Source organism: Lepidochelys kempii, chromosome 4 (genome assembly GCF_965140285.1).
Source record: "Lepidochelys kempii isolate rLepKem1 chromosome 4, rLepKem1.hap1, whole genome shotgun sequence".
NCBI classification, from domain to species: Eukaryota; Metazoa; Chordata; order Testudines; family Cheloniidae; genus Lepidochelys; species Lepidochelys kempii.
Genome location: NC_136383.1, coordinates 78,737,204 through 78,762,876, shown reverse-complemented (window position 1 = coordinate 78,762,876; position 25,673 = coordinate 78,737,204). Strand labels below are relative to the sequence as shown.

The following is a 25,673-nucleotide window of genomic DNA, read 5'->3' as shown; positions in this document are numbered from 1 at the left end:
TCCATCCTTCTCAAAAAAATCTTATTTAAGAAGAAAGAATAATCTAAATTCTCACCATTCTCCACAAAAGATTCCAGTTGGTCTACTGGTACCATGGAAGCCGAAAGTTGTAGCTGGCTATTTATAATAGTGAGAGCCCAAGGTGAAGCACTCAGAATGTCTGTCATCAGTAAAAAGGGTATGTCTGCAAAGACTCTGTCTAAATGTTCAAACTACCAAGAGAAGAGAAAGAATGTGTCACTATTTTAGTGGTCAAATTTGGTTTACTCAGATTATGATTCTAAGACACGTCGATCAATTTTCTAAACACATACCTTTGAAGAAACAAATTTAACAGCAACATCAAAGGGAAATACAGTTTCTATAGTTACAGTTTCATCCTGCATGGAGGGGGAAAAGATTGTATTAAATTTCAAATCTAGATATTGACATCAGATTACAGGTAAGAAGTTATTACAGGGAACTGCATTCATCACCACCTGCCCCAGCCCTCTCCAGGACATCTGCTTTGCCTCTCCCCTAAACGATGGGCAGACAAAGCAACTATGGCTATTGGGGACTGCAGAAGTCAATGCTTTTCCTTTCTTGGATATACTTGTGAAGATGCTCATTCAATGCCTGGGCATTTTATTCCCTTATAAGCTATACAGTTATAAGAAAAAATTATGCTGATTATTAATTCATTAAATAGGTCATGTTTGAAACGGAATTAAATAAAGTGTAAAATAAAATGTTGATACCATACCTATTCTCAATAAAATTCCCTACAATAAATTTAAACACTAAGGGTCACTGTCAACTTAAACAAAAGCAAAACACCGCACTTTGGTCCAAACATTCCTCCCTCTCCCACAGTAATTATGGCAATCTGTTACAAGGAACATCTAAGAGATGAGAGAAACTAATTTATTTTATTTGTACAGTTTTACTCTGAGTACTTAAGACATCAACATGGGAGGAAAAAAACTTTTCAGAAGTAGGAAAAATTGTATTTGAAAACAAATTGGCAGGTGACTATGGAATAAGAAGCTACTTTTCGCTTTTCCCTGGATTAAAAAAAATTTCAGTTCGACAGTGTTCCTCTAAGGTTCAGTGATAGTTCCATGTACTGGTGCTATTCCAGATATACAACTCTGCTGGTACAACATTAAGTTTAAGGAATAACACATGATTTTATATTCCTCTACACTTGCCAGAAGTTGGATCACCTCAAAAATATTGCTTCTTGTGTCCATTTATTCTTCTTTATCCCTCCAATCCTGCCCCTTAAGCCTTTCCTCTTTCAATGTCAAAAAAGCAACATTTCCGCAAGATGGCCCACGTAGACTCCTGGCTTTGTATTGGGAATTATCTGTCAAGGCAACATGGTGTATCCTTCTCTTTACTCAGAAAGCAACCATATCACCCCTGGGCTAAGCATTTCTCCTAGGGCAGAAGCTAAATTATGGGTTTCTCTTTTACACAATCTCATATGACAGCCCTGTGTGCTGCATTTCCACCTTATGTTGGATATGATGTACATTTTAGGAGTATGAAAGTGAATACATTTTAAATATGTTTGGCAACATTATCTAAATTAATCCATTTAGTACTATTCTACAAAGGGTACCATTGAAATTAGGCTTGCTCTTAAAATCACACACAAGTAATCTGAATCCCTTAATCATTTCATATATTAACTAACATGAAATGAAGAGTCATTCCAAAGTGCTGAACTCAATAGATCATACCCTGTGGCACTTGCAGATTATCTCTTTTTCCTCAACTGTAGCACTGATTAAATAGGAAACATAGACCAGAAACATCCTGGTACCAACTGTTCCACAACGAATGTATACTGCTTTTTCCAGCTGTGAAATATAAAGATGAAATTAGTTAAATAGTACTCAAAATGCAACCAGCAGGTCCAGAGCTGCCCTTTCATTCATTTCGCGTACCTCAGCTAACACAGACTAGGGGAACCACAATGGACAACAATTGCTTGTCTTCAGCACTGGCTACTGGCAGCATAAAGTGCGACACCAATACAAGAGTAGCACTGCTCTGGCCATTCCACTACTCATGTTCTCCTGCTATTTACAGTAGTAGGCTGGAGCCATTACTAAGCATCATTTGCCATAACAAGCCTATGATTTACTAGCTATTAGTTCAAACTAGGGCTGTCGATTAATCACAGATAACTCACGCGATTAACAAAAAAATTAATCGCCATTAAAAAAAGTGAATTGTTACTAATCGCAGTTTTAATCTTACTCTTAAGCAATAGAATACCAATTGAAATTTATTAAATATTTGGGATGTTTTTCTACATTTTCATATATACTATATTCTGTGTTATAATTGAAATCAAAGCATACATTATTTTTGATTACAAATATTTGCACTGTAAAAATGATAAACAAAAGAAATAGTATTTTTCAATTCACCTCATACAAGTACTGTAGTGCAACCTCTTTGTCCTGAAAGTGCAACTTACAAATGTAGTGTTTTTTCTGGTTACATAATTGCCCTCAAAAACAAAGCAAAGTTCATTCAGTCCTACTTCTTGTTCAGCCAGTCGCTAAGACAAAAAAGTTTGTTTACATGGAAATAATGCTTCCCTCTTCTTATTTACAATGTCACCAGAAAGTAAGAACAGGCATTTGTATGGCACTTTTGTAGCGGCATTGCAAGGAATTTACGTGTCAGATATGCTAAACATTCGTATGCTTCTTCATGCTTTGGCCACCATTCCAGAGGACATGCTTCCATGCTGATAACACTTGTTAAAAAAATAATTCTCCTCCAGGGAGAATTGTATGTCCCCTGCTCTGTTTTACTCGCATTCTGCCATATATTTTATGTTCTAGCAGTCTCAGCTGATGACCCAGCACATGTTCGTTTTAAAAACATTTTCACTGCAGATTTGACAAAACACAAAGAAGGTACCAATGTAAGATTTCTAAAAATTGCCACAGCACTCGACCCAAGGTTTAAGAATCTGAAGTGCCTTCCAAAATCTGAGAGGGATGAGGTGTGGAGCATGCTTTAAGAAGTCTTAAAAGAGCAACACTCCAATGCAGAAACTACAGAACCCGAACCACCAAAAAAGAAAATCAACCTTCTGCTGGTGGCAGATGATGAAAATGAACATGCATCGGTCCGCACTACTTCGGATTGTTATCGAGCAGAATCCGTCATCAGTATGGAAGCATGTCCCCTGAAATGGTGGTGAAGCATGAAGGGACATATGAATCTTTAGCGCATCGGGCACGTAAATATGTTGCAACGCCGGCTACAACAGTGCCAAGAGAATGCCTGTTCTCACTTTCAGATGACACAGTAAACAAGAAGTGGGCAGCCTTATCTCCTGCAAATGTAAACAAACTTGTTTGTCTGAGCGATTGGATGAACAAAAAGTAGGACTGAGTGGACTTGCAGGCTTAAAATTTTACATTGTTTTATTTCTGAATGCAGTCGGTTTTTTGCCCATAATTCTACATTTGTAAGTTCAACTTTCATGATAAAGAGACTGCACTACAGTACTTGTATTAGGTGAATTGAAAAATACAATTTCTTTTTTCTTTTTAAAGTGCAAATACTTGCAATCAAAAATAAATAAAAAGTGAGCACTGTACACTTTGTATTCTGTAGTGTAATTGAAATCAATATATTTGAAAATGTAGAAAACATCCAAAAATACTTAAATAAATGGTATTCTATTATTGTTTAACAGTGCGATTAATCGCAATTAATTTTTTTAATCGCTTGACAGCCCTAGTTCAAACCACATGAGTTTTAATGTATTGCTGTGTGGAGAAGATGTAGGAAGACAATTACTCTCAGTAGCAGACATCAGCTGCTCTCCGTTTCATGAGCCCAATCCTTCTCTCTTCCTACTACCACCAAAAAATCAGTATGTGTCACTCAACTCTGCATCCTTATGAGATTTAGCACTCAGGCTCCTAACAAATTATCAGTACAGTCTACAGCGCTTGCAGTGTGCATTTACAGAAGATAGAGTGACTCTATATTTGCAATCAAAGTCCACCCAAAACCAGAAGAACTAGCGCATCCTGAATTCATTCTCCTCTTTCAAAGTGCAGAATGAAAATTGAACATTTCCTTTATCCTGTTCCTTCTCTTTAGCTTTATATTACAATATGAAATCCCTCTAATGTCCACTGTCTGCCAACAACCTTAACAATTCTGTGAGACTCTTCAGCATGCTCAGGTACTTAAATACGCAGCTGAGATAACATTAATAAAAAAAATTTCTGTCTGTCAAAATTAAGTTTGTGTTAAAGGATTCACAGTTGAGATCTAATTAATATAATCCAATGAGGCTGATCTGTTCACCCTCAAACCCACTCCATTGAACTAGCCCATAGAACTAAAATGTAAGGAGGAAGTCAAAGGCTCATCCCTTGAATAAAACGACTGCTGCATTAGATAGAAGCCCAGATACTAGGCATCATCACATCTGAAACTAAAAATTCTGGTCCTTCTGACATCTGTATGAAAAAGTCTTCTTACTAGCTAATGCTCATTTTCAGTTAGCTATTAAACATTTTCTTAATTGGAGTGGGGGTAGCAATTAGATTCACCTTTTCTCCTGGCTGTAAATCTCCTACAGGGATATCAGGAAGCAATGCAGGATAAGAATCATCACAGATTTCTGTTCCATTAAGGGTCACATGAGTTTTCTGAGTCAGATTGGCATCTTGCCCTAGGATACAAACATTCTGTTTTTATACCCACAAAGTTATTCTGTTAATTTATATGTTGTTTATCACTGTGGCAAACAGGCACTATTTATGAATATTAAAGTATGCATCAAAGAAAACAATCACCACTGCTACCAGACATATCTCAACCAAATGAGCAACAACCAGAGACAAAACTACAACATGAATGCATCACAGAAGAAATTTTTTTTTTTTTGTAGTACACAGACTGATGGCCTTTCAGCAACCTATGCCAGTGGGTAAACAGGGTTGGTGGGAAATGTACAATTCATAGTCATCGGGGTCAAATTATGAACAAGATATCCTTTATTTTGCAATACAATAATTTTAAAAGAACAAGTCTTCCATATTTTAAAACAGTGAACATATGTAAGACCAAATTTGTAAAAAATGCGTGGGAATTTTGTTCAGTTATGGGTTGACTGGGTTTACAAAGACTTATGAAAAAATCTTAGAAGTCACATCCTGTCACATATCATGGATGCCTTGTCACATGGAAAACAGTCTTTCCTATAACAGAAGTATTAAATTTTGATAGTTCTTTTTAAGTAATCAGCAAACCCATAATGACTTTGTGTCTCAAATTTTGACACTCGAGTGCGGAGGGGGTGGAACACTGATATGTTGTCAGACACCCCATTATGAATCTGATCGAAAAACCACAGTGAAGCTGATCCGTGGGAAGGCTCGCACTTCTATGGTCTTTGGATTAGACTCTGCATGAGCTTGTATTAAAATATATAGGCAAATGCATTTTAGCAGTTATCCGTACAAAGCAAAGTGTATTTCTCAACCACTACTGTCATCAATAGGTATAACATCAAGAATTCAAAATCCAAACTAACAGCGTGTAACTATGTGAAGCTACCTGGAATATAACTGTTACCCCATGAGGAACACCAGCCACAATCCTGCGGCCACAATCCTGCTCCCATAATTTCAAATGGGACAAGATTGGTCCCATGTTGTCCAGCAGAAAAATACATTAGATTTAAATGTAATTCTGTCATTAGAACTTGCTGCAGCTCAGCTGGAAAAATCTACAATCTGTTTGTTGTCAAAAGTAACTTGACAGTATTGTTAGATCACTAGAAAATTCTTTTAAATCCCTCCTTAAAACCTGGACTTTTTTGTTGAAGCCTACAAAACATTACTGTCTAATATTGGTTAAGCTGGCAACCACCTGCAAATGAGACCTTTGTTACTGCATATTTCTTCATACACATCCACTATAGTCCTGTCCACCTCTTAACCCCCATCCTATTTAGCTGTTAACTGACCTATTATGATTTGTGTAAATCCTAGATTTAGATTGTGTGCTCTCTGTAGCTCTGTGTTAACTCTTTGTACAATAACTAGGACAATAAGACCCTTAAGATGCTACCATGACAGAAATAAATACCTGGTTTTAAACCTGCTGTGAGCTTCACATCTTTGGCAACTGTCTTCTCATGTGACTGGACTGTCACAATCAAACAATACATTTCATTAGTCAGGGCAGGAGGTTCATGCTGGAGTTGAACAGAAATATTTGGCACTCTAGAAATGATCCTTTAATCAAAGAAAAAAAAGAAAAAAATAGAAAAGGTTAGTTACTCCACATTTCTTGGATGGCTCAATTTTTAGTCCATTTTAATTAGGGTTAAAGTTGCCTGTTGCTCAAGTGAGAACTCCAGAGAAGGTAGACTAGTGAAACAGGATATCTGAAATGCCTGAAAATCAGTGGCACAGAACCCTGGCACAGATCCTATTAAAAATGACTGGGGACCCACTAAGAGTTGGGAGCTCACATTTGTGTAACCAGAGATGCAGAATCCCACATTAAACAGCAAATGTTGTGAAAGTGAAAATTTAATTCTTCCGAAAATGTCCAGTTAGTATTAAAGTTAGTAAATAAACTAAAAATTATATCCTTGTATAGCATTTTCAGGACTCTTTGTGTATTTATATACGGCTGTAAATAACTCGTTTGTTTTACCTGGAAAAAAAATGGGACAGGATGAATAGAAGGGTACTAAAGCCTGTTTGGTCTATCTTTGGGCCATGACAAATGAGATACTGAGATCAACCTCTTTTGTAAGCTCTAGCTCTGTTCTTTAAAAATAAAATAAATAATAACAATGAAGATTGCTGACTGGGGGGCGGGCAGTAGGTATGTCAGAAAATAAATCCTTAAGAGCTACTTATTTTTGTTCAAAAATTTACATTTTAGTTTTTATTTATTTTACAAAGATCCAGTACATATGGGAAATATTTTTGATATGCACCATTATGCATTTTAAACTATTACTTACATAGTGTTTGCCTGAATAGTCAGGCTGTCCCAGTGAACCTCATTATCTGGAAGTTTAGGTTGCCGTTTGAAGGAGCGAGCTGCCTGCAATGCTTCTTGAGATGAAGCAGCATCTCCTCCTCCTCCACGCCAATTCAGAATCACACATCTGCCAGTATCGGTGCCCAGGATTAAATCCACAGAGGTGATCTGAAACATGTTTATTCAGATAAAGTTTTTTCCCCCCACCATCCTCCAGTCATTTTGCAGAACACACGCACGCAAGTGCACACACACACACACACACACACACCATATCCCTAAAACTGCTTGCAGCACAGGAGATTAAAATCTCAACATACTGGCTCTGCAGTCCAGGCAGTTTCACCTAAGCAACTGTGGCAGTATGGGGATGCATATGTGCAGATATATATTTCTGTACGCACACACACTCTCCTTCAGTATGAAGCTCTTGGCATTTTTCACTCCCTCCTGTCTCTATCTAATCAGTTTTTTGAAGTGGGTGCCAAGAAATCTAAGTTTTTGTGATTTGCTTTGTAGAAACAGTTTTATAAAAAAATACTTCAATTGTTAAATACCAAAAGCAAGCAATGCAATCTTACTCTCAACCTTGTAATGCTATTTACAAAACAGATTACATTTAAATATACACAATACTGTGACATTACGACTGGTAAAGAATTGCAGTCACCCGTGCAATTTTGAGCTTTAAGAGCCAAACCTGTGACTCTAGATAACTAACCTCAATCTTCTTTCCCACATCTTCACTTTTTGCAACAAATCTGAAAGTGAATTTTCTTGTTTTACCAGGGACTAGGCACACCGGTCCCTGGGATGAATATTCCAGAATATCACTTTTCTGATATGCTTCTTCTACTACACAGTACTGATTGTATTCCTATAGCAAGTGAGAAAAATTAAGTTATCTATATAATAAATGTTGACAATCTGTGTTACTGGACTAAAGTTTCAGAGTAGCAGCTGTGTTAGTCTGTATCCGCAAAAAGAAAGGAGTACTTGTGGCACCTTAGAGACTAAAAAAATTTATTTCAGCATAAGCATCCGATGAAATGAGCTGTAACTAAATGTGATAGTCTCTAAGGTGCCATAAGTACACCTTTTCTTTTTGCGGATACAGACTAACACGGCTGCTACTCTGAAACCTGTCATTATGCAAGGCACTGAATTTAGCCGTACGGAGTGGAAATCTATCAAACTTCATGAAGGAATGTATCCGATGAAGTGAGCTGTAGATCACGAAAGCTTATGCTCAAATAAATTGGTTAGTCTCTAAGGTGCCACAAGTCCTCCTTTTCTTTTTGTGGACTAAAGTTGAAATCCTGTTAGAGCTCTCTGCTTGTCATACTAGTGTCATAAACCTAATGCATTTAGGCAACTGATAGATAAAAGTTTATTTAGGATAAAAAATTTCCTCTAACAAGTAGTCTCAATAGTAGTGCATAATTTTACTTTGCAGTAATTAAAGTGCAATTCTCCTAGTTAATGTAACATAGAGAAAGTCTTATTTGTAATTCTAGACGATTTTAAATGTGTTTAATTTCAAAAGTGTTGTTTTACAAGTACCAAGGAGAGAAAAAGATGTATTGTCGTCTCTACTAAATCACGGATGTTTTTATTAAATCAGTACAGTCCTCAGTAGAAGAGTGACAGAGAAGAGGACACTTTAACAGAAAAATAAAAGGTAAAAGTGGTCCTTTTTCAGTAAACTGGAAAAAGTATAATGAAGCTGCAAGGTTATACTAAGACTCATTACGAGACATTAACTTTCCCCTAACAGATGATCACCACATATGAAACATAGTTACCTGGTTATTGAAGCCGACACATAGTTTAGAAAACCTGATTGGATGAGGACAATCAGCTTTCAAGTAAATATCGAACTCAACAGGAACATCAACATGAAAACTTGGAGCAAGAAACTTTGCTTTGCATTGCACTAGAATTTAAAACAAAAAGATATTTGTTAAGTTGATAAGACTGTGAAGCTGGAAAACTGAACTCCACCATAAACTCCTACTTCCTGGGTACACCCTGTACATGACACATCTACACAGAACAATCTTTTAGTCCCATCTATTCATAAATATACCAAGGTTAAAATACTGCCCTCCTACATGAAGCTACGTAATACTGGGGACCTACACAGGGCTTTGTGAGACACAAGGGAACAGAAGTTCAGCAGAACACAGCACACTTTCACTGCAATTATGCAGCTGCTAATGCCTCCTGCACATTCCCCTGTATTTGTGGGGTTTGAGCTAGTACATATCCTTGTTCCTATCCCTGGGGAGTTCTGTTTCAGAGGTACAGCATCCCCTCTCAGCAGAACTCTCTCTCTTCCACTGTTTGTTAGGCCTTCAATGGGCCAGTTGCAGCTCAGAGGATTCTTCCTCAGACAGGGCTCCCAAACTGTTTTTGTCCCAATTACATTTATCCACATCACATCTGGGAGAAGGAGAAAGGGAAAAAATATAATTTGGATTTTCTCACCATCCTCCCACCCCAGTGATGTAGATAAAGAATCAATGGATTTGTTGCCACAAGCTCTAAATGCTGGCAGTTAGAACATGTTTTGCATATTTATTCCTCCTCAGTGGTGTCTACAGCAAATGAGTGCAATTTACAATACCAAAGTATAATTTATTGGGACATAACCATGTTTTAGAAGCTTTGTTACTTACCAAATGGTACAAAATCTTGAACTTCTATTGTAAAAATATTGCTGCCTGCTAGGGAAACGCGGTCAGTCCACAGCTTCTGTGACGTTTTCACAGCAGAAGCATCACAATCAGGTTCAGGATCTGGGCTCTCATTCTATACCCAGACAAAAGATTATAAAATTAATCAGATAATGAAAAATCTTTTGAGCACATTTCAAGCAAGCTAAATTCTACTTGCTTACCATAAGAACTTTAATCAGGTTCTTTTCTATCCGAGACTTCTGGTCCTCTTTTAAAGTGGATGCTAATGAACAAAATTAAGGAAAGCAAACTAAACTACAAAACCAGTAGAATCCCAATCTTTCTTTTTCTATTAAAAGAAAGTTAGTCCCTGAACTAAGACACCTAAAGCATTAATCTTCAGAAATCTACAACTTTCATGCAACACTTTCCATGAGAACTTTGGTATTTCCAAATACAAATTCCATTACTTAATACTTTCTATCCATTTTAACTCTTCACTCTTATTCTCACCTCAGCCAATAGGAAGACACTCAATTGTGACAAAATAAATGGTCTCCAAATTCTGGCTACGTGAAGTATTTTAGAGCTTACAAGAAGGAAAAATTCCAAAGAGAATAACGTAATATTCTATGAAGGGAGCAATTTGTTCTCCAAGCATTGCCAATGGTCTCATGTAGTTTCTGCTTATAAGTACAAACAGAATGGTTTGGAGTAGTGGAAGCAACAGGCTCTGATAAGACTGAAAATGGCAGCTGAAAGAGATAGAAAACAAGTGTATTGACAGCAGAAGGACATTGTCCCTTGAAGTAGAGAAAAAGATAGGGAACAGTTAATGAGATCAAGTTAATATGAAGCAGAAAAACTGGAGACAAAACAAAAACAAAAATGATCCAAGAGACTAAAACTACACAACAGAGTTCGGATTATTCCAGTGTAGCCACCATGTAGTAGTTGGCTAGGAGTTAAAAAGTGACATTTATATACTTTGTTATGGATACTCTTTATTTAAATATTAAAGTTCTCACTTACCCCTTCTGGAAGAGGTTGTGCTGTCTTGTTTTTGTGCGGTCAGAGTAAGCCAGGTAAGTGATCTTAGCTAGGCTATCACAAAGAGAATAAGCCTCTCTCTATGGTTATGTTTTACTACGTTTTTTTTCCAACTGTTTAACATCGGATATTGTATTCTATACACTATTTTAGTTATGGAGTTTTTGGCCTCATCTTAAAAATGTTATATGCATTACATCTTCTCCAACCCCCAGTCACTCCCAAACTTTACAGCGCATTAAACTGAAGAGCAAGATGTGCAAGTTTCTATGTTAGAGATAAGGAACCAAATTCAGCTCTGGCATAAGATGTTTCAACTCCAAAGTCGATGGAATTGCACCCCTTACACTGGCATGCATTTGACCTAATGTAAGGTATATGACTGGCACAATGATTTGTGACAAGGTTGAAGACTCAAATACTATAATAACTAGTAGGCATGAGATACATTTCTTTAAAGGATACCTCTACCCAACAGCTCTAGAGAATAAGTAATGTAATCTTTTAATTGTGCCATAAGGTAAGAACATTTGAGAGCTGTGGTCAATATGGAAGTAAGGAGAGTCCACCATCCTTCACTACGGTATTCACACATGACGTAATCCAACAGCCTGGAAGAGGAAAAAAGTGGGACAAGTGTACAATTCAGTAAAATTATGGGTTATGTACTTGATATCCTCTTATATTGTGAAGAATACTGAAGCCAACTCAAACCTATCTTCCCCTCCCGCCTGAAACTCCCCCCAAAAAGCGTAATCAATTACAGATTTACTAATAGAGAGACTCAGACAAAGCTTTATTCCCCCCCCCCCTTTCTTTTTATTATAGCTGATCAAGAACCTTCTGTAAAATAGATGCAACATATCCATTGGACAGCGAGCACCATTTTAAAAAAAGGATGTTTATTTCACTGAATTTACCTTTGCATAGACACAAAATAGTAAACGTTATGGTAAATGTAATACTTGCAGGTAACATTGTTTCGGTTTTTTAATTGGCACTTACTGCACAAACATAAATCAATAGAGAAATATGTACGTCTTGCTAAAATGAACAAAACACTTTGAACAAGAGATTCTCCAATCTCAGTTATCAGGAAGGAAACCAAATCAACAGTAAAAGTTCTCAAATTGCCTCCCTTAACATTAAGTACAGAATTAAAAACAACAGCTGGAAAGAAATTAATTACATCAGTATGACTTGTAAAAACTTTCTTGTGTAGACAAGATCTTCCAGAAAATTGTTTCCAGCCAAGCAGCAGCAGTAAAGACAGGACAAGCTCACTCCTATCCAACCCATACTCCCTTGAAAGATCGCATTCTGTTGTATTGACAACTTTAACTGGGAGTATTAAAATACTTAACGTTAAGTAGCACAAGCATTAACCCCTCCCATTTAGAAACACAAAATTAAGAAGCTGAATGCACAACACTGATTTCACGCAAGATTAAAGTTATATATTTAACTTTAGCACACCTGGAACTCCTAAACTTCCAACAGCTTTCGTTTTTCCTGGATTTTAAATGGTTACCTGCGTAACCTTAAACTTTGCCTTAACAGGGTTTGTTATTTTTAATACATAAAAAACAGCATTTTTTACCTTTTAATATTAAATAGTAGGGCTGTCGATTAAATCGCAGTTAACTCACATGATTAACTCAAAAAATTAATCGCGAATTAATCGCACTGTTAAACAACAGAATACCAATTGAAATGTATTAAATATTTTGGATGTTTTTCTACATTTTCAAATATATTGATTTCTATTGCAATACAGAATACAAAGTGTACAGTACTCACTTTATATTATTTTTTTACAAATATTTGCACTGTAAAACATAAGAAACAGTATTTTTCATTTCACCTCATACAAGGTCTGTAGTGCAATCTCTTTATCGTGAAAGGTTTCAGAGTAACAGCCGTGTTAGTCTGTATTCGCAAAAAGAAAAGGAGTACTTGTGGCACCTTAGAGACTAACCAATTTATTTGAGCATGAGCTTTCGTGAGCTACAGCTCACTTCATCTGTAGCTCACGAAAGCTCATGCTCAAATAAATTAGTTAGTCTCTAACGTGCCACAAGTACTCCTTTTCTTTTATTGTGAAAGTGTAACTTGCATAACTGCACTCAAAAAACAAAACAATGTAAAACTTTAGAGCCTACAAATCCACTCAGTCCTACTTCTTGTTCAGCCTATCGCTAAGCCAAACAAGTTTGTTTACATTTACGGGAGATACTGCTGCCTGCTTCTTATTTACAACGTCACCTGAAAGTAAGAACATGGTTTTCACATAGCACTTTCAAGTGCACTTTCATGTTATAGAAGTCTCGGATGATGACCCAGCACATGTTCTTTTTAAGAATGCTTTCACAGCAGATCTGATAAAATGTACAGAAAGTACCAGTGTGAGATTTCTAAGGATAAATACAGCACTCGACCCGAGATTTAAGAATCTGAAGTGCCTTCCAAATTCTGAGAAGGACGAGGTGCGGAGCATACTTTCAGAAGCCTTAAAAGGGCAACACTGACGCAGAAACTATGGAACCCAAACCACCAAAAAAGAAAACCAACCTTCTGCTGGTGGGATTTGACTCAGATGATGAAAATGATCATGCATCGGTCGGCTCTGCTTTAGATCGTTATCAAGCAGAACCTGCCATCAGCATGGATGTATGTCCTCTGGAATGGTGGTTGTAGCATGAAGGGACATATGAATCTTTAGCGCATCCGGCCCTTAAATATTTTGCGACGCCGGCTACAACAGTGCCATGCGAACACCTGTTCTCACTTTCAGGTGACATTGTAAACAAAAAGAGGGCAGCATTATCTCCTGCAAATAGTAATCTAACTAGTTTGTTTGTCTGAGCGATTGGCTGAAATAGGACTGAGTGGACTCTAAAGTTTTAGATTATTTTATTTTTGAATGTAGTTTTTTTTGTACATAATTCTACATTTGTAAGTTGATAAAGAGATTGCACTACAAATACTTGTATTAAGTGAATTGAAGAATACTGTTTATTTTGTTTTTTTACAGTGCAAATATTTGTAATAAAAAATATAAAGTGAGCACTGCACACTTTTTATTCTGTGTTGTAACTGAAATCAATTTGAAAAATATAGAAAACATCCAAAAATATTTAAATAAAATAGAATTCTATTATTGTTTAAATAGGGTGATTAATCACGATTAATTTTTTTAATAGCTTGACAGCCCTATTAAATAGAAATAACTACCTTCCCTAATTATTTAAGTAAGTATAGACAAAACATTCTGAAATTTTCTTTTAAGCTTTAGATTTAAACTATATTTTTCTTGTGTCTTGAATGCTAAACATCTGAGAGGAGTACAAGTAATTAAATTCTCTGTGCAACTATCAGACAGTATATTCCAATTTGTAGGTGTCTCTTAGTTGTCCCACTGGGTAATTGTTTACTTGTGGACGATTGGCTGAGATTCTCTCTCTTTCTTTGTAACTTCTGAAGTGGACCATGCAGTGGGTCAGTAAGCAGGAATCAGCAATCTCAAATTCACTCACATCAAGGTAACAGAAGTCTGAAATTAATTTCCAAACCATCTCACAATTGATAAGATCTATGTTCCAGATGAGAAAAATAATGCACTAAGGAATCATTCAAATAATACTTACTTCAGAGCTTTGGTGTAATCTTTAGCATAATAATATTCTTCACCCATCTGAACCACTGAAAAGAACAAAGTCATATGTCTACAATCCAATACTTAAAATATTGTTGCAAAGATTTTCAAAAAGATTTGTTAGGTAATTGATACTTACTTAAGTGACTCTTCATCCTTGGACATTTGTATTTCTTGAACTGTGCTACAGCATTACTCAGCAAAGTGATTATTAGCTCCTAACAGATAAATTAGCAGTAGTGATATAGCAATATTTATACTTCAAAATAGTGTTAGAAAAATATAGAAATTTCTAAGATAAACTTACAGAGTGAGGAACAATTTTCTCTTTTAGTTGCAGGGCTAGAATTCCCACCTTTTCTTTTTCTGGATCAGAAAGATCAAAGCCTGCAAATGATAATGAAAAGTCCATTGAATTGGAATTTTGTCCAGTCCCAAAGGGAATTACTGTTTTTTCACAACAACAAGATAAGTGTACGTAAAGCAAGTTCAAACTCAGGCATATTTAGATTCTTCACATTGTCATCTCTTAGGAGAAAGAATGTTTAAGTTTGGAGAACTCTGCTGTATTCTCTGTTCTATAAAGATAATTTTGGAACAAACATTCTTTCAAACCAGCACATTATTAATAATTTAAAAGGGAACTTAGATGTTTTTAAAACAGAGTTTTCAAAGATGCCCAGATCATTGGATAGAATAGAATATATTTGTAAGAGTTTAGTATGAGACAAACTATTTGCTAGCTTCTAAGTAATGACTTCACAGTTGTGTTTCTCTACCAAGAGTTGGCAACATCAAACACTTAAAGGAATGCTGCTCCGTTTTTTTTAAAATGCATTTATAAGACTGTCAATTGTTGCAGGAAGACAGAACCCTTAGTAGGAAACAAAGTTTTATTCACTTTTAAACTCCACTGATATTTATAATTTTGATTCAAGACTCAACGTTTTAAATCACACAGTTAACCAACCAATTATATTCTCAAAATGGCACCACTTTATCATGACTGGTAACACCAGAAGGAGAACGTTTTAAGGACATCAAAAGTTGCTATGCCTAAAGGTGCATTCAGGTGATCAATGAGAGAAAAACGTTGGATTCGACAGTATGAGCATTTCAAAGGCAAAGTGCATAAACTCAATGCGCAGCTGCTGGTGAAAATAGAACATATAGCCTTTCCAACTTCATATCTAGTGATTCAGCTTTTCCCTCTAAATCTATTTTGATAACTCAAAAGGTGTTGCTGGCAGTTCTTGTCTGCCACAGTCAGGTACTATTTACAATGGGATGAGTTTGCAAGCCTGATTCTCATTTATATTAAGGCCTCTATGATACTGTGGCCCCTCTGTCTTTCTTGTGTCTCTCTCTCTGCCCCCAGTTTTTGGTTCTTACTCTCTTGTCTAACTTCTTCTTGATTCTTACTTTTAGTCCAAGAGAATTTTTGGGGACATTATGGGGACTTCACACTCTCACTTCTAGCTAGGCCCATCATACTTGCCACAGTTTTAGAAAAGACAATATTAACAAAACAAAAAACCATCAACACATATGCATAATCACAATCCAGAGGAATAAAATGTAAAACTGGTATCACTATTTTGTGTACTATTTATTTTGTATTACACCAGTAACTAGTTTAAACACCTCTCTAGTTAGGTACAAGGTATATAGTCATCTACAAAGGAGAAAACTTACAGAAATAAGATTCTAGATGTACACCTTTCTGAATTACACTTCAGATTTACACTGCCAAGTTAAAAGGACAAATGAAGGACCTCGTCCTGTAATTGGTTCTGCAGGGCAGATCACTGCACTACTCAGTCTCACTGAAATCAGTTGACTGTACACAGGTGCAGAGAGTCTGCCAATCCAGAGCTAATTACAGGATCAGGACCTCAATCCCTTTGCCTGACCTCTGTAGGAATTAAAAACAGAAAATGTATTTACTTAGTATTCCCTGACGCCATGATCTCTGTCCATAGAAGTCAAGCACTCCAGTTTGAGTTTCCAGTGGATCCGGATTGGGATAGCTGATAGAAGACTGTAAATTCAGCAAATATAGCCTTTAGAAAGGGTTCATATTTCAAAAGTATGAAAGATAACACTGTTGAAGTACATAAGCAAAAACGTACACATTTAAAGAGCAAAAAGAGTATAAAGTTCTTAATGTATTTAACTTTTTCAACCATTTGTGTAAAATATTTACTTACCAGGAAACCACATAAGCAACTGAGAAGTGTAATACTGGAATATGGAATTGAAAAGGTCATAGAGGAGTTTTTAAAGTAAAGGATACGGGAAAGCTGACAGGTATGGAGTAGCACATGGTTTGAACAGAGACATCCTTTGGGGAGGATTTAATAAAGGGGTTTCTCTAGATCCTAGCAAACAGAAGAGGATAGAAGTTGATAAAGTACAGGTAGAAACTAAGGAGAAACAGTCAAATGAAAAGGAGTCCCATTCAATTACATCACATGAAGGCATACAACTAAATATTGACACATTTAGTAAGTGGTTGTATTCAAATGCTAGAAGGCTAAATACTATGATGCGTGAACTTGAGTGTCTGGTATTAAATGAGGATACTGATATAATAGGCACCATAGAAACTTGTTAGAACAATGATAATCAATAGGCCATGGTAATACCAGGGTGCAAAATTTATAGGAATGACAGAGTAGATCATACTGGTGGGGGAGTGGCACTATATATGAAAGTAAGTATAGAGTCAAATATAGTAAAAATCTTAAATGACTCAAACTGTATCATAGAATCTCTATGGATAGAAATTCCATGCTTGAATAATGAGTGTAGCAGTAGGAATAGACTACCAACCACATGACCAGGATGGCAATTGTGACAGTGAAATGCTCAGAAAGATAGAAAGGCTACAAAAAAGAGAAAACCCAATAATAATGGGGGATTTCAACTACCCCCTCCCCCCCCATATACTGACTGGGTACATGTCACCTCAGAATGGGATGCAGAGATAAAATTTCTGGACACGAATAATGACTGCTTCTTGGAGCAGCTAGTCCTGGAACCCACAAGGGCAGAGGCAATTCTTGATTTAGTCCTAAGTGGCACACAGGATCTGGACGAAGAGGTGAATATAGCTGAACCACTAAGTGATAGCAACCATAATGTAATTAAATTTAATATCCTTGTAGAGAGGAAAATACCAAAGAAACCCCTTTTTAAATGCTACTGTGGTGGGAATGACACAAAAATGAGGAAGGTAGTTAAACAGAAATTAAAAGGAACAGTCACAAGAGTGAAATGAAATGCCTGCAAGCAGCAAAACATCATAATAGAGGCTCAAACTAAATGTATATTCCAAATTAAAAAAAAACACAAACAGTAATGACCAACAACAAGAAAATGCCACTATGGCTAAACAGAGTAAAAGAGATGGTTAGAGCCAAAAAGGCATCTTTATAAATTGGAAGTCAAATCCCACTGAGGAAAACAGAAGCATAAACTCTGGCAAGTCAACCGTAAAAGTATAATTAGGTAGGCCACAACAAGAATTTGAAGAGCAACAAGACAAAAACTAACAACAATTTTTTTTTCAGTACATCAAAAGCAGGCAGGCTGTCAAACAATCAGTGGGGCCACTGGACAACCCAACTTGAGTGCTAAAGGAGCACTCAAGGAAGACAAGGCCATAGCAGAGAAGCTAAATGAATTATCTGCGTCAATCTTCACTGCAGACGATGTGAAAGATTCCTGCACCTGTGCCATTATTTTTAGGTGATAAATCTAAGGAACTGTCTCACATTGAGGTATAAATAGAGAAGGTTTTGGAAAAAATTAATAATTTGAACAGTAGTAAGTCACCAGGAGCAGATGGTAGTCACCTATGAGTTCTGAAGGAACTATTGCAGAACTATTAACTGTGGTATGAAACCTATTGCTTAAATCAGCCTCTGCACCAGAAGATTGGAGAATAACTAATGTAATACAAATTTTAAAAAAAAAAAAGGCTCCAGAGGCAAATCTTGCCAATTACAGGTCAGTAAGCCTAACTTCAGTAACGTGCAAACTGGTTGAAACTGTAGTAAAGAACAGAATTACCAAACACACAGATGAACACAATATGTTGGGGAAGAGTCAACACTGCTTTTGTAAAGGGAATTGTGTCTCACCAATCTATTAGAATTCTCTGAGGGTGTCATAAAGCAGGTGGACAAAGGTGATCCAGTTGATATAGCGTACTGGACTCTCGGAAAGTCTTTGACAAGGTTACTCAAAGGATCTTAAGCAAACTAAGCAGTCATGGGATAAGAGAGAAGGTCCTATCATGGATCAGTACCTGGTTAAAAGGTATGAAAGGGTAGGAATAAATGGTCAGTTTTCACAATGGAAAGACTTAAATAATAAGGTCCTGCAAGGATCTGCACTGGAACCAGAGCTGTTCGACATATTCATAAATGATCTGGAAAAAGGGGTGAATGGTGAGGGACAAAGATGGCAGACAATACGATACAAAATTACTCAAGATAGTTAAGTCCAAAACAGACTGAAGAGTTACAAAGGATTTCACAAAACTGGGTGACTGGGCAACAAAAGTCAGATAAAATTCAATACTGGTATAAGTAAAAAAATGCACATTGAAAAACATAATCCCAGCTATACATATAAATTGATGGGATCTAAATTAGCCGTTACCACTCAAGAAAGAGATCTTGGAGTCATTGTGGATAGAACTCTGAAAACATCTGCTCAATGTGCAGTGGCAGTAAAAATAGCTAACAGAATGTTAGGAACCATTAGAAAAGGGATAGATAATAATAATGTCGCTATATAAATCCATGGCACACCCACAACTTCAATGCTGCATGCAGTTCTCATCACCCCATCTCAAAAAAGATATATTAGAATTGGAAAAGGTACAGAGAACAACAAAAACGACTGGTATGGAACAGCTTTTATATGAGGAGAGATTAAAATGACTGGAACTGTTTAGTTTAGAAAAGAGATGATTAAGGGAGAGAGATGACACCATAAAATCATGAATGGTATGGAGAAAGTGAATAAGGAAGTGTTATTTACCCCTTCCCATAATACAAGAAGGAGGGGTCACTCAATGACATTAATAGGCGGCAGGTTTAAAACAAATATAAAGAAGTACTTCTTCATACAATACACAGTCAACCTGTGGAACTCATTGCCAGGGGTTGTTGTGAAGGTGAAAAGTATAAATGGGTTCAAAAAAGAATTAGATAGGAGAATAGGAAAATAGGTCCATCAAGGCTAGCAGCCAATATGGTCAGGGATGCAACCACGTGCTCTGGGTGTACCTAAGCCTCTGACTGCCAGATGCTGGGACTGGATGATGGGATGGCATTGCCCTGTTGTGTTCATTCCCCCTGAAGCATCTGGCACTAGTCACGGTCAGAAGTCAGGATACCGGGCTAGATGCACCATTGGCTGTAGTGGGTCAGACCATTCTTACGTTCTCAATTCAGTCTAACACCACAGCCTATTTGCTTTCATTTGTTTTTAGCATAACTTGCAATTGGTGTAAACTAATTACTTTTACTTGGGGGTTGGACTAGATGACCTTCTGGGGTCCCTTCCAACCCTGATATTCTATGATTCTGATATTCTATGATTCCTTTTAAAGTCTGCACAGTCATAGGCAGTTTTGTATATCCTTTTTAACTGGTGCTTACCTAGATTACCCAGCATGTGACAGGTAAGTAGCATCAGTAGGAATTTAGCATCATATTTTAAATGATTGACACAGGTCAGTGTGAAAGTATACTTAGGTATAATTACACATAAGTGTTCATAGCGAAGTACAAATTGGGCTCCTCTTTCAGACTTTTTCTGCCAGATAAGTGCTGAAAAATTTATAAAACATTTAGAAAATATTTTACTTAAAATCTGCTACATAACTAAAAATTGTTTTTTTTTGTTTTTTTTTTGTTTTTTTTTGTTTTTTTTTACAGTTGAGGTCATTTGGGATAAAGTGATGATTATTTATTCACTCATGGTCAATCCTTCCAAATACCGTACTGGGTATTTCTGTTCCTAGATTTGCTAATAAAGGCATATTGTTGGATTTGGCTTCATCTATACTACAGTGAAACTTTAATAAATAAAGTTTTAGAACAAAAAGTTAGCTGATTGGCAAACAGTTTGCAACTTACGTCATGGTTACAGAGTATGTTTGCTAGTTGCTTCCGCTCCTGTGCGTAGTATGCCGCTTGCTGGTAATAGAAACCTGGATTCTGAGTCTGAATTGCTGTCAAGCCTAGTTTAATAGCCTCATCAAACAAGTCTCCAAAGGCCTGAAATCTTTAAAAACAACAACATTTTTTACCTTAATATTTACTATAAAATGTAAGATTAAGCTTTAACTGTATGATATATGTGGCTATGGTTAAGTACAATACACAACAGATTTGAACTAAAGTGTCACTGTAAATTAAATTAAAGCTCCAGTTCATCCAAGGCTTTCATAGGTTTTTGAATCTCAGTGACCCATTCCTACAACTGCATTCATGTGGGTGCAGAACTGCTAGGGTCAGGGCATAGCTATTTTGAAATATTTGTTATATGTTTTGTAAAATGTGTTGGGTTTTAATTTCCACATGCATTCAGTGCTCATGAGCGATGCTGCCCTGGATACTGAAGTCCTCCCTTTACATGCAGAACAAATAAAGACTGGGCAATGACAATGAATGCCTCCTAACTCCTCCTCACTAACTTGGGGCAATCCCAACATGCAGAACCCTCCCCCACGCCACTCCCTTCCCCCCCAGAGGAGAGCAATATTTATAGCTATGGCCTGCATTATACCCAGTATAATGTTATGATAATATGATGTCTTTGTGAGCTTGGCATACATTATGAAGTTTTAGATTAAATTCCTGCTGAAATCAGTTAGACAAAGCTTCTAATAACAACTGTAGGATCAGACTCAATCTCACAGTAGGTACCACATGTTGATTCCCACCAGTTATGAATTACTATCCGTTATTAATGCAGAGCACACTGACACAGAACAATTAAACTAATAAATGCATAACTATGATATATCATATCTTTTAATATCTATTACATCTCTTTCATGAAGGAAAATTCAGAATTTCATGCTTCTCTAGACATAAAAAATTAACTTTGTGAAATACTTATACATGAGCTACAATGGAAGTATTACTTAGTAAAAACATACTGTTTAGACATCCAGGCAGCATGCTCAAAAGCCAACTCTGCACTGCCTATTTTTTTCTTGCACAAGTCAATGTGCTTCCTGAACTGAGCAATTGCATCCAATGGGGTGTTATGCTGAAAACAGAGGCGACAAATCTACAAGAATCAAAATAAAAGAAAGACTTGAAAATCTTTATCAACAGTCTAATCAAAGTTCAAATTTCTAAAAGTAAATCTAACATTAGAAACGTAGTAGGTAAATGATAAGATCCCAAACAATTTAGAAGTAAAAACAATATAAAAATGAAGGTTAGATATAACACCTTATAGCATTTTATATGAAGCAAGCAGGGTTCTGTGCCACATATTATCCCCATGGCCCTCCATATAAATTATGGCAAGAACTGAATGATGAGTTCTCTCCAGAAAAAAAAAAAAGAAGATCAAAGGCACAGACCAAACCTCACCTCAGAAGAGAGTGACCACCACACACACTCCCAAATCCAGCATAGAATTGCTGAGCTACTTGGGAGAGGAGGGATGGACAGCGCCAGAAACGCTTTGGAGATCTTCCCCACAGAGGCTATGAAGTCTGCAGTAATCCAAACCTGCTGGATGTCCTTTTCAAGGGCCTGGTTGAGGACCAGCTCCAATAACATTTTTTTTTTTTTTTTTTAAATTGGTAGGTAGGAAGACACTTTGCTGACCCAAGGACCTCTAAAATCTGTTCTTCCAAAGGAAGAGCCATTCTTTCCTCAGGATTACTTTTCCTTCTCCACCTTTAAAAACGGGGGGGGATCAATAATCTATAGGCTACATGAACTTGTTTCTGTAAAGTGCTGTTTATTCCCACTGACTCCAATTGGGAATTGAGGGGGTGCTAAGCTCTTCATGGGATTGAGCCCCATGTAAGGTCTAGCCCCTTAAAAAAATAAAATCACAGTTTTAAACACCTGAACTCAACTTCTACTGAGAAGGTATTTTCTCCTTGGAATTTGAAGTAACCTCCACAAGCTGGAATTTAGGGGGCCTACAGTCGGGTAGTAATTTAGAGCTAGATAATGCTCTAAAAGCAGTAATATAGGAGATGTATTTTTAAAATTAAATCTTTACAGATTGAGTCCTTCAGCTACCTTCATTTTTTAAAATTTACAGGTTTGCTAAAGGTTACAACACATTTGTTACCTTGTAGTTTATAAATCCTGCCATGGTCTTGATTTCCAACATGTTCGTTTCATGCGCCCTCAATTCATGTACAAGATTATATGCAGTTCTGTAATTTCTAAATATGAATGTTTAGAAGTTAGGTGTGTTGGCAGTACCAAAACAATTATTCATGAATGACTATTGAAAAAGAAAATCTGCATTCAATGAAAATATTTTTTTTGGTGAAAAGCTCATTGATAACAGTAACACATACAACTGACTCTGCATTCACAACATCCTCAAGCAAACTTTCTATTTATTGGTCATGACAAAACTTTCCTGCCTTTTTCCAATCAGCAGTTTAAGGGTGATTTAAAAAGAAAAAACCCCCTCAAACTCTGTGCTTTTTTGCTTCATTGATCTCTACAAACAGGCAGACTGAACACAAACTGCAATAGTCAAAAGAACACTGGGGTTACATGTTCCCAAAAGAATGTTAAAGACATTTCTGAAATACTAGTACATCTTCAGATTTCATAAATAGTAGCACATATTCAAGGATGTAGCACAGAAGTCAGAAGCTGACTTTTTTTTTGTTAAGCAACAAAAAAGTAAATGAGGATATTGTGAAGTTTGGATTGAGTTACAGCTTTTGGTTTCAGAGATACATATAAAAATATCCAAAAGTGAAATTCAGAAATCTTGGCAGAAAGTATCCATGAAATGCTTTTCCTTGGCAAGATATGCTAAGTAATACCACCTCAGGGTCAGCTCTAAGCATGCAACTGACTATGAAGTCTATCCAACAAAAGCAATTAAGCACACGCTCAACTTTAAACATGAGTAAGAAACCGGTCAACTGGTGGACTCTTTTTTTTATTAAGAAGATACTGACAAATAATAATAGTAAAGATTAGGAGCTTACCTTTCCTATATTCCATTCATCTTAATAGAAATGTGACCTTTAGAGCCCAATTGAGACCATTTAAATGCTGACATTAAGAATAGGCAAATACATGCCTCTCCAAATTTTCATTAAAGAAAGTAAATAAACATGGAATTAGATGCAAAAGTCATTTTAAAGCAACATTAAGATTGCACAGCTGCACATCATTAAGGAAATGCAACAGTTAAGGCTCCAAGAGCAATTGTGGGGGGGGAAGAAAGGGGCGTGTGAGTGCGTATGTGTCTAGAGTATTTTCTATGCCCTTTGTCTTAAAGGTAGAGTTTAATTCATTGCTATTTAGGTCTTAATGTACAACACATCCGCTAGAGTTGAAGTTGGAACCTTAACCTTTGTACTTCTAAAAGTTATTTTATATCAGTGTAATTTCAGAAACATATTTGAAGTATGAAGAAGTTGAACACAAACTCAAGAAGATTCTTTGTATCAACATTTACTCTGAACAAAACAGACTAACAAAAACACAAGTTGTTACACTGTAGAATAAGCTCAAAAATATTGACTGCTTGATTTGTTACAATTGCCCAAATATAAATTTAAGTTTTACATTTCACTAACCTTGAAGCTATCATAATAGTAAGAGAAGTCACTGTGAAAAAAGAAAGTTTACTTACTTTAGAGCATTCTGTGTATCCTGTTTCAGCTCACTGAAGAATGCTATTTTGAACTGATGTCTCACAAATAAAAGCTGAGAAACACAATCAATATTTTAATGGTCCCAATAATCTAAACGGAGTACATTTACAAAATTGGAATATAATTAATACTCAGAGAAATCACAGATAACTTAGTTGGAAGTATGCAGAATTATAAGAAAGTGTATTGATATCACAGAAAACAATTATGAGTAGTTGTTTAATAGCATGACACACAGAGCTCTTTTGTTGAATCTAATTTATTGCTCCCACCCCAAAAGAAAGAGGGACAGCCTTGTACCATCCATCAATGATCTTGAATAGACACCTTAAGGACACATCTTGTGGCTCTACAGGCAATCTTGTCCTGTTGGAGGATAGTTGGGTGGTTGCAACACAAGTTCGTGTGCCAAAACCAGTATTTGGTGAATCGAAAAGAAACAAATGAGAACCAAGTTAAGCCGGGAAGTCTGTAGTAAGTGCCCTCTACAGCCTGAGTTAGAGCACTGCACAGAAAAACACTAAAGCTTCCTTATAATTTCTCCCCACTTGCAAAGTTTTAAAAATCTGCTTAACACTTCCCGTTTCAGAGAGGATATCCCAAAATACATCAATCCATGACATCGCAAACAGCAGAGATTGCAGCAAGACACCTGGAATTTGGTGTGTTATTTTCTGGAATACCTTAAGTCAGCCTGAAGTATCAAAAGGATTTCAGCACAGAAATTCTATTTTCAAAAAGTGAGTTGAAAACTCGTTTCTATTCTGAAAAACACTACTAACACAAGTCTGAGAAGTGGGAGTTCTCAGTATGTAACTCTGGATTTTATTCCACTGTCATTTTTTATTTAAAGTTTCACCTTTTAAAGGTGATTTCATTTTAGTTGATGTAAGGTAAGAAAAGGACCATATCTAGGATAAAAGTGAAAAAGAAAAAAAAGTGTGAAAATAATTGTGTTTTGTTTTAACATTCTGATATTTAAAAAAATATATATATATCCTGTGTATCATATATAGGATACGTCAACTATATTTTTAGAATTATCTTATTTAAAAAGGAGTAGCATTACCTGATGTGTTGTTTTATTCAAGAATTCTTTATGAGATTTTACCCTTCTTATTTCTGTATAGTAGTAGGTCTGTGCATGCTCATAAAAAGCATTCTCTAATCTGTAAGAGAGAATTGCTCATCACTTTGTAAGCAAATAAAGAAGTTCTTTTAGTATATAGAGAATCTAAAGCACTTTAAATTAGTCTATTTAACACTATTCCGTCTACAATCACTGTAAGCCAACAAAAAAAAAAAAAAAAAAAAAAAGAAAGACACACACAACCCC

The 25,673-nt window shown here is 36.3% G+C and overlaps 1 protein-coding gene across 5 annotated transcripts in view; it reads right to left on the bottom strand.

The window, feature by feature from the left end:
* TRAPPC11 (trafficking protein particle complex subunit 11) overlaps window positions 1–25,673 on the bottom strand; it is a 44,579-nt gene that overhangs the window by 12,750 nt on the left and 6,156 nt on the right. For all 5 annotated transcript variants that reach the window (XM_078852520.1, XM_073341746.2, XM_073341747.2 and 2 more), the window contains exons 6-25: window positions 25,407–25,506; window positions 24,316–24,389; window positions 22,777–22,873; window positions 21,614–21,747; window positions 20,586–20,733; window positions 16,375–16,468; window positions 14,735–14,814; window positions 14,567–14,645; window positions 14,420–14,474; window positions 11,238–11,383; window positions 9,944–10,005; window positions 9,723–9,855; window positions 8,847–8,977; window positions 7,763–7,918; window positions 7,022–7,209; window positions 6,130–6,278; window positions 4,587–4,708; window positions 1,731–1,850; window positions 315–380; window positions 56–212 (exon numbers count right to left, since the gene is read on the bottom strand). In XM_078852520.1, the coding sequence (XP_078708646.1) occupies window positions 56–212; window positions 315–380; window positions 1,731–1,850; window positions 4,587–4,708; window positions 6,130–6,278; window positions 7,022–7,209; window positions 7,763–7,918; window positions 8,847–8,977; window positions 9,723–9,855; window positions 9,944–10,005; window positions 11,238–11,383; window positions 14,420–14,474; window positions 14,567–14,645; window positions 14,735–14,814; window positions 16,375–16,468; window positions 20,586–20,733; window positions 21,614–21,747; window positions 22,777–22,873; window positions 24,316–24,389; window positions 25,407–25,506 (2,291 nt within the window). The remainder of the gene's footprint in view (window positions 1–55; window positions 213–314; window positions 381–1,730; window positions 1,851–4,586; window positions 4,709–6,129; window positions 6,279–7,021; window positions 7,210–7,762; window positions 7,919–8,846; window positions 8,978–9,722; window positions 9,856–9,943; window positions 10,006–11,237; window positions 11,384–14,419; window positions 14,475–14,566; window positions 14,646–14,734; window positions 14,815–16,374; window positions 16,469–20,585; window positions 20,734–21,613; window positions 21,748–22,776; window positions 22,874–24,315; window positions 24,390–25,406; window positions 25,507–25,673) is intronic.